The following is a 7,878-nucleotide window of genomic DNA, read 5'->3' on the forward strand; positions in this document are numbered from 1 at the left end:
CCCCCAAATTTTATTGCATCGTTTTCGATGCTGGACACATTTATTTCTTTTGTTTTTCCCCCCTTCCGCCCCCCCCCCCCTTTGGCTTTGTTGCTTTTGAAATCAAATTTCCCAAAAAATACACCCACCTTTTCTAGTAGTTGGGTTTTTAACTGCTGCCACACCTTTGAGGAGATTCTATACCCCCCCATGGCTGATCCCGGAATACATCCTGCCCACAACTGACTCTTTATTCTTCTTTGAAACGTCTAACATTTGACGTGCATGTTTTTTTATGCCTTGGCCTTCTTTTCTCCTTTTTGTTTTCCATTGGTCTAAATTTTAAAATTAGCCCACTTTCCGTCTTCCTTTTCTCCTACTTATGTACCACTTCCTAACCCCCCACCAGCGTGGGGGTTAAAAAGTGGACAAAAGTAGGAAAAAGGAAGACTGGAAAGGGGTCTAAAATTTTTAAATTTTTGGGGCCCAAGGGAAACAAAATGGAGAAGAGAGAGGCCAAGGCATAAAAAAAAAGATGCAATGTAAAAAATGTGTAGACGATTTCAAGAAGAAAAATGAGGTCAGTGTGGAAGGATGTATTCCGGGGATCAGCCATGGGAGGTAGTATAGAATACCCCTAAAAAGAGGGGGCAGATTTTTAAAATCCCCAAAACTACTAGAAAAGGGGCTGTATTTGGGGAAAATTTGTTTTTTAAAAAGCAACAAAGCCAATGGGGGGGGGGGGACGGGGAAAGGGGAGAAGAAAATGAAATAACTTGATCCAGCATCGAAGACAGATGCGAAAAACTGTGCAAGGGAAGGGTTTGGAAGGGAGGTATAACAAAAGGTGTTTTTTATGGATAAGTATAGACGAGACGAGTAACTAGGATTGGTATGGGAGGATGTTTTAGAAAAGTCTTTTGGAGACAGAAATAGATAGATTAAAAAAGAAATTATATGACAGAGGTCAGGTCTGTAAAAACGAAACTGAAATATTCCAATGTAGGAGATTTATTGCTTATTGAAAGGATTTAAGGGAGTAGGGACCTTTTTATATTTATTTTTGTGGCAAAAAAGGGGGGTTTTAACGGTTAGGATAATGGACAGAACAAGGGGATGAAAAAAGAGAAGGAAAAGAAAAGGAGAAAGAAAAGCCCCAGGGCAAAATAATTTGAGGGGGGGCTGGTTCCAAGGCAGGGGGACCCCACATTGGGCCCAATCCCTTTTCCTAAGCCCCCCAGACAATGAGAAAGGGACTGGGAAGGAGGCGGGTTTGACTATACCCATCAGCCCCCTTTCTCCCCCCTTTTCACTGCCTACTGGGTTTTCAAAATTGGGTAATGGTCAAAAAAACAACTGTGCTAGAACAAAGGAAAATATAGCACTGATTGCTACTGGGGAAAAAAAGGGTAAAAAGGATTAGTGATTAGGGAAGGGTGGACAGAAGGGTAAAAAAGAGAAAAAAAATGGTAATGGTTAAAAGAAAAAACATATGTGTAGAATCAAAGGGGCATGTAGCATTAGGAAGGTACAGTAAAGGGGTTTGTGGAGCGTAGTGATTTAGTAGTCATTTGCATTTTCAACTATCTAGAATCTGAGAAGGAAAAGGGTTGGTAAAGGAGTTGATGAGGAATGGGTTTAAGGTAGGGTTAGTTAAGGGGATTAGATAATGAAGGATAGCATGCGAATTTTCCCAGTGTGGGAGAGCTATACCTTATTTGATCTAGAGTGAAAAGGTTACAGTGCATGTTGGGGGGTGCAGTAGAGATTGGAGTGTGAGTTTAGAAGGGTAAAAGAATTTGAGGGGGGGAAGTGGAGGTAGAAGGGGGGAATAGGATGTAGGGGGGAAAGGGTAGGGGAAGTGTAAAAAGTTTGGGAGGGGAGGGAAAGGGCAGAGCAAGCGACTTTAGGGAATAGGGAGCAAGAGAAAAACCCTCGTCGGTGTTTCTTGTGGGGTCCCGAAGAACGAGTCAATTTTAAAATCTGTAAGTACCACCTATGTTAAAAATTTGTGGGTGGGGCAGCCCTATTAAAAAAAAACATTATGGGGGTCCCCACATTTGGCACTTTGTTACTGTGCAGAGCATTTTGACGAGTATGAAAATTTGGGACTAAGGGCATCGGCTGTGGAATGGAATTTTTGGCAGGAGTCCTAAACGCCAATAATTTTGGCACTACGGGGGGTTGTACTCGGGGACATGGGGGAAATTTCTCCAAAAAATTAAAAACATTAAAGGGAGGTCATGTCTACGGAAAAAATTTTTGGCAATGTTGTGGGGTTTTCCAAGACCTCTGGGGGGGAATGGAGTAGCATTGTACTGATATACATCATAGTCTGAGGCAGGCAAGTAATTTTTGCGCAATCTCCAATTTTTTGTTAAAGATAGGCATTTTAGGGGGAGAAAGAGACATTTCTAGTGCAAGTATTGCGGGTTGGGTGTGGGTTCTGCAGGAAGGGGGTTCCCGGGAGAGATTAGTTAGTTTGATAATGGTATAGTTTGGGTTTTCAGTTTAGGGGTAACGAGACGGGAACGGTGGGGTGGGCTTCGGAGAGAGATTTTGCCTACTTTTTTGGAGGTTTGCTGGAAGGAGAGATTGTCAGAGTGGGGAGCTGTGGGGGAAATCACGAAAACGGTCCCATTAGGTGGGCAAAATAGAGTATCTAAATATTTGTAGAGAGGGGGGGGTAGTAGAAGGATGGGGGCATGTAGAAGAGGGAGCAGTGTTGAGGGAGGTAGTATTATGGAGAGATGGGCAATAAGACTGTAAAGTAGTGATAAGGAAGGATGGAGTAGTTGAAGATTGTGGGGGTAGAGGTGAAGAAGTTGACCCTTTTGGGGGTAGGAATGTTCCTGGGGGCGAGTATTGTTTTTGGGGGTAAGTATTAGTAGGCTTTGAGGAGGGGTTGATTTTGCGGGTTTTTGGACCCTGGTCAAAGGAGACCCTGGGTTGGGGAATCAGGAGAGTTTGAATGGTGGGCATTTGATAAAGGGGGCAATATGTTCCCAGGCCCCCTAGGTGTTGAGGACGGGACAAAGTCACCCTTTCATCCTTTAACACGGCTCTACACCATAGGAAGTAGATAGTAGGGGGGTTGGGAAGGGGCCCCGGAAATGAAAAAAAGGGGGGGGGGAAAAAACATCGAGTCGGGGCTAAGGGCCCCAAAGGGCGGGGGAGACCCCCAGATGGGTTCCCAGTCCTCATCTCCTAAGCCCCCCCCACGACAACAACAGGCAAGGGATTGGGGGGGGGGGGGAAGAGAAAGAAAATGAAAAGAAAATAATTTTTTTAGGCGGGGGTGACGTCCAAGGTAGGGATGATTCCTAAGGCCCCACCCCCATGACAAGAGAAGGAATGGGGGTTTAATTTTTTGACCATTATTATTGCGATCTCCTTTTGAACATGAACCCGACATTGTTAAATGTTAATTTTGTCCAAAGAATATACTGTATGGATTATTTTTACTGATATTCCCTAACTTTCACCCGTAACTAAATCAAAAAAGTGAAATTTAACATTAAAATATTTACTGCAAATTCTAAGCTAACAAATTCCCCTGTTCATGTTCCAAAGTATTTTAAGTATTGGGAAAATTTCCCTATGGTCTTTTTTTGTAATTACCCTTTAATACAAACGGCTGAGATTTTTTAAATTAGATCTTAGGCAAAAAACTGGTACATTTTTTTAATTAAACAACCCAATAAGACTGCACTGGACGGACTCGATATGTTTCAAGAAAAATGAACTTTAAAACATTTTTAAGTGAAAAAAGACCTTTTTTAAACTTCAGAACTTAAAATATTTTGAATGAAACGCAACATTGATTATAAAAGTTTTAATAACAAAACAGAAATTAAAAGTGAAAAAACCTTTTTTCAACAAATAATGCCATGGTAATTTCTGCACCAAATTGCTGTTTTTTTATACAAATTTTAAAAGGTTTCCCCCAGTTCAATATACGCCCCCTTGACAGTCAAATTATTATTAACACCTGACTATCATAAAAAAACTGTCATGTTTAAAAAAAAAAATAGGGGGAATTTTATGAAGGGAGATGAGTAAATGTAAAGTCGTTATTCACCAATTTTTGTATTTCTTGTTTAAATTTTTTAAACTATTCCCTGCAACGAGATAATTTAAAATTTCAAAAGGATCTTTTTACGGTCATGGTAAGTAGTTGGACGTAAAGCTATAAAATTAACAGTAAAATATTACAAAAGCACACCAAAAAAAATCCCCCGTTACATCCTGCGGCAGCCCAACCCACAAAAAAACACATGTAATCACACACAATCGTGAACCCAGTGAAGCTAATACACCCCCCTACAACAAGGAATTAACTGGAAGGTGAAGATAAATTTGATTGGAACGTTCAAGGGTTTTATTCACTCTTTGGGTAATTCCTCTTTTGAAGGAATTACGGGGGGCAAGAATTATGGGGTATCGTGGGGTAAAAAATTGTGAAGTTGCCTCTGGTCAATTTTGCTTTCTCGGTCACGAATGTTGATTCCTTGTCCGGTTTCTGTTATCCTGATTCCGCATCATGCACTTCAGTTGTCATCCACGGGGCGTCGATTCCTGCGTCACTGCAGCCCCCAGTTCCATCTCAGGGCGTCGATTCCTGCGTCACTGCGCCTCAGTTCCCTCTCACTGGGCGTGATTCCTGGTCACGCGGTCAGTTGCCCTTACTGGGCGTTTTTTCCCGCGTCAATGCGGCCCCCAGTTGCATTCACTGGGCGTCGATTTCCCCAGTGATGGGGCTGTTCCTTTTGTTTCCCTTTCTAGAATTAATTCCCGGTTTTTAGTTCCCTCAGTTGCCATCTCTCTGGGAGTTGTTTCCTCACCGATTGCTGTTGTTGTTACCATTTCTTCTGTAAATGTTTCTTTGGGAGTCAATTCCCAGTAATGTTTTTCTGTACCCAATCGCTCGTAAACCCACTCGGTAGAAAATTTTCGTTTTGGTTTTCCTTTTTTTAACTTTTGTTGTTCCGGTTTCTTTGGTCATTGTTCCTTCTGTTATTTCCACGGCTGTAGAGTCTGAAGTTAGAAAGCCATCACCTTCTGTTTCTTCAGTCATTGAGCCAGTTGTCGACTCTGTTTCCACTGTTGAATTTTCAGCTACCGTTTCAAATGTGTTTGTTGTTTCGGTCTGAGATTTTGAAACATCAGTTGATAACACAGGAGTATTTGTCATTTCTGTACTTATACCAATTGAGGTAGTAGTTTCTTCCTCAGTCACAGCCAATGAAGAGTATGGTGTCTCATCAGTAAACGATGTAGTAGTCTTTCCAGTTGTGCCTGAGAAAGAATATTCTGTTGTATCATCAGTATCAGAAGAGTCGGGGAAAAGCGGGGGTTTTCTGTACCTTGACAGTCACTTGAAGGAAAAAACCGAAGTTTCCCGCATTTTACGTCAATCCACTAGGCAATGTTGTAGGAGTAAGAGTCTCTTCAGTCTGGACTTCGGATATACTTGTGGTTTCACTTTCCATCACAGTCTGAGTTGGGACTGAGGTCGTTGATGTCACAGGCTTTCCTCCCGCTGGCATCTCTGTCAACGGCCGATTGGTCACTAGAAACCCCCGGTCACCGTCAATTAAGAAAAAATAGGACAGCACCAGTGTCATTGAAGCTCATGTATTCTGATGAAGGAAGCTGCTCTTCAGGTGGGATCACTGGGTTCCCCATGGTCTCTTCTGACCCTGGTGCCTTCCCCCCCCCGGGGTTTAAATTATGGATTGACGTCACAGCTGGAAAAGTTGTAGTTTCATGCATTCCAGGTGTTGATTGTTTGTCATTTTCGGTTGTTGTCATCCACACAGTGGTATCAATCACGCTGCCACTATTACTCATGGATTCAAGAACTCTGTCAAAGAAGCCCCGAATTTCTGCAACTTTGTTTCATCAAACACGAGAGGGTTGCGAAAGGGATCACCGCAATTGGATAATCGCACTAATTTTGCCATCACTATCATCCAGAACCTGTAACCAAGATTTCATAATTAGTGATGTTCTGGAGACTTCAACAGTTGAGAAGAGATCTAAAAGCATGTTTAGTTGGAAAATTTTGCAATGACAAAATGCTATAAAAACATTTTACTTTTACAATATGTTACCCCAGTTAATGAGTATAATGCATTTGGCTTCATGTCTTTAACTGCTATGTACTCTCCTACCAATGATTGTAAACTCGATGTTTTACAGCAAACCCACATCTATGGCAGATAGTTGTCCCCTGAGAAATTTGCATTGTTCTGGGAGATTTCAATGTGGTATCTGGTCTATGGCTTGGGAGCAGATTCCTGCAATGAGAATAGTCTTCTCCCAGACTTTGCTAGACCCAGAGATTGAAGATAGACCACAACCTCATTAGAACTTGTTAGAGGATCCTCCAGAACTGCAAGGTTTACCAGAGCGCCGAGTTCTGTAGTACCGACCATAGACAGGTTATGGCAACACTTCTGTTCCATTTCAAACCTCCCATCCCTCCAGTGGGGGGGAGAGAAATGAGCCCAGAGATTTGCTGCAGCTATCTCTGATGAATCTGCAGTACTAAAAAACCTAACAGACCCTTTAACTCTGTGGGATCCTTCAAGCACAAAACACTTATCATAGCTCAGAAGTCCATTGGTGAATACCCGAGATCAAGGTAATCACGGCATGCTGTCCTTGCTGCCATCTGGCAGTCCAGTACCATTCCTTCTGACCTGCTGAGGGATGTAGTCATCCCTCTCTGGAAAGGGAAAGGGGACTGCAGCAACTATCATGGTATCACATTGCTTAGCACACCAGGAAAGGTTCTCACCCATATTCTTCTGAGACAAATCCAAGAAACCCTGCTGAGACACCAGAGACTGGAGCAATCTGGGTTTACTCCTAGCAAGCCCACAATAGACTGCTTCGAATTAATGTGGAATGACATCAAGAGTTTGGCCATGAGCTGCTCACAGCAAAGATGGACTTAAAGGCATATGACTTAGTGCATAGTGTATCCTTCCGGGAGATCCTGAGATTTAGGGGTATTCCAACAAGGATTATTGGATTAATAGCAAGCCTGTATATTGGCACAAAGTAAGGTAAAGTGTAGTGGGGACCTGTCAAGCTTCTTTTCTGTTAATTCAGGAGTGAGGCAAGGCTGTGTTCTCGCACCTACACTTTTCAACACTTGTAAGGACAGGATAATGGGTAGAGCTACTATCCAAAGTCACTATGGAGTAACACTAGGCAATATCAAGGTCCCTGATCTTGACTTTACTGATAATGCTGCTATTATTTCTGTGTCCCTGGAGTCTCTGATGGCACATCTTAATGCTTTCAGTGTGAGGTGAAGCCCTTGGGTTTACAGGTCTCCTGAACCAAGAGCAAGATCCAGGATTTGGGCGGCCTGCTAGGAGAATCTGTTCTGTCGATATGTGAGTGTCACCGAGAGCTTTACATATCCTGATAGTGTGTAGTTCATGACTCGAGGCTGTGAGACCAGGAAGTCAGCAGAAGGACTGATCTGGCAGCATATACCATGAACTCAGTCAACGAGAGTATTTGGAGATGCTGGTACCTGTGTAAAAGGACCAAGTTACATATCTTCAAGGCCTTGATACTGCCAGTTTTACTTAATGGAAGTGAAACTTGGACACTATCTTCCACCTTAGAGTCATGTATTGATACCTTTTGGAACAGGTTTTTGTGCTGGATCATGGGGTTCAGTTTGCAGGACCATGTGTCAATCGGGACCAGCATAGGACCTGTTACCAGCATAATCAAGCTATACAGGCACCTATTTCGTTTCCCCGTGGATGACCCTGCTTATCAGGTTGTCTGTTCGAGAACGTTGGGTGGAGGAGCTCAATGGGACGACCTAGTTGGGTAGATTGGGTAGCTTGCTTTTTGGAAGCATAACCA

The 7,878-nt window shown here is 42.8% G+C and overlaps 1 protein-coding gene across 1 annotated transcript in view; it reads right to left on the reverse strand.

The window, feature by feature from the left end:
• Window positions 1-4,819: 4,819 nt before the first annotated feature.
• LOC119578181 overlaps window positions 4,820-7,878 on the reverse strand; it is a 29,816-nt gene continuing 26,757 nt past the window's right edge. The window contains 3 exon segments of the mRNA XM_037925921.1: window positions 4,820-5,345; window positions 5,392-5,577; window positions 5,579-5,961. Coding sequence (XP_037781849.1) covers window positions 4,820-5,345; window positions 5,392-5,577; window positions 5,579-5,961 — 1,095 coding nt within the window.

Source organism: Penaeus monodon, chromosome 2, assembly GCF_015228065.2.
Source record: "Penaeus monodon isolate SGIC_2016 chromosome 2, NSTDA_Pmon_1, whole genome shotgun sequence".
Classification (NCBI taxonomy): Eukaryota; Metazoa; Arthropoda; class Malacostraca; order Decapoda; family Penaeidae; genus Penaeus; species Penaeus monodon.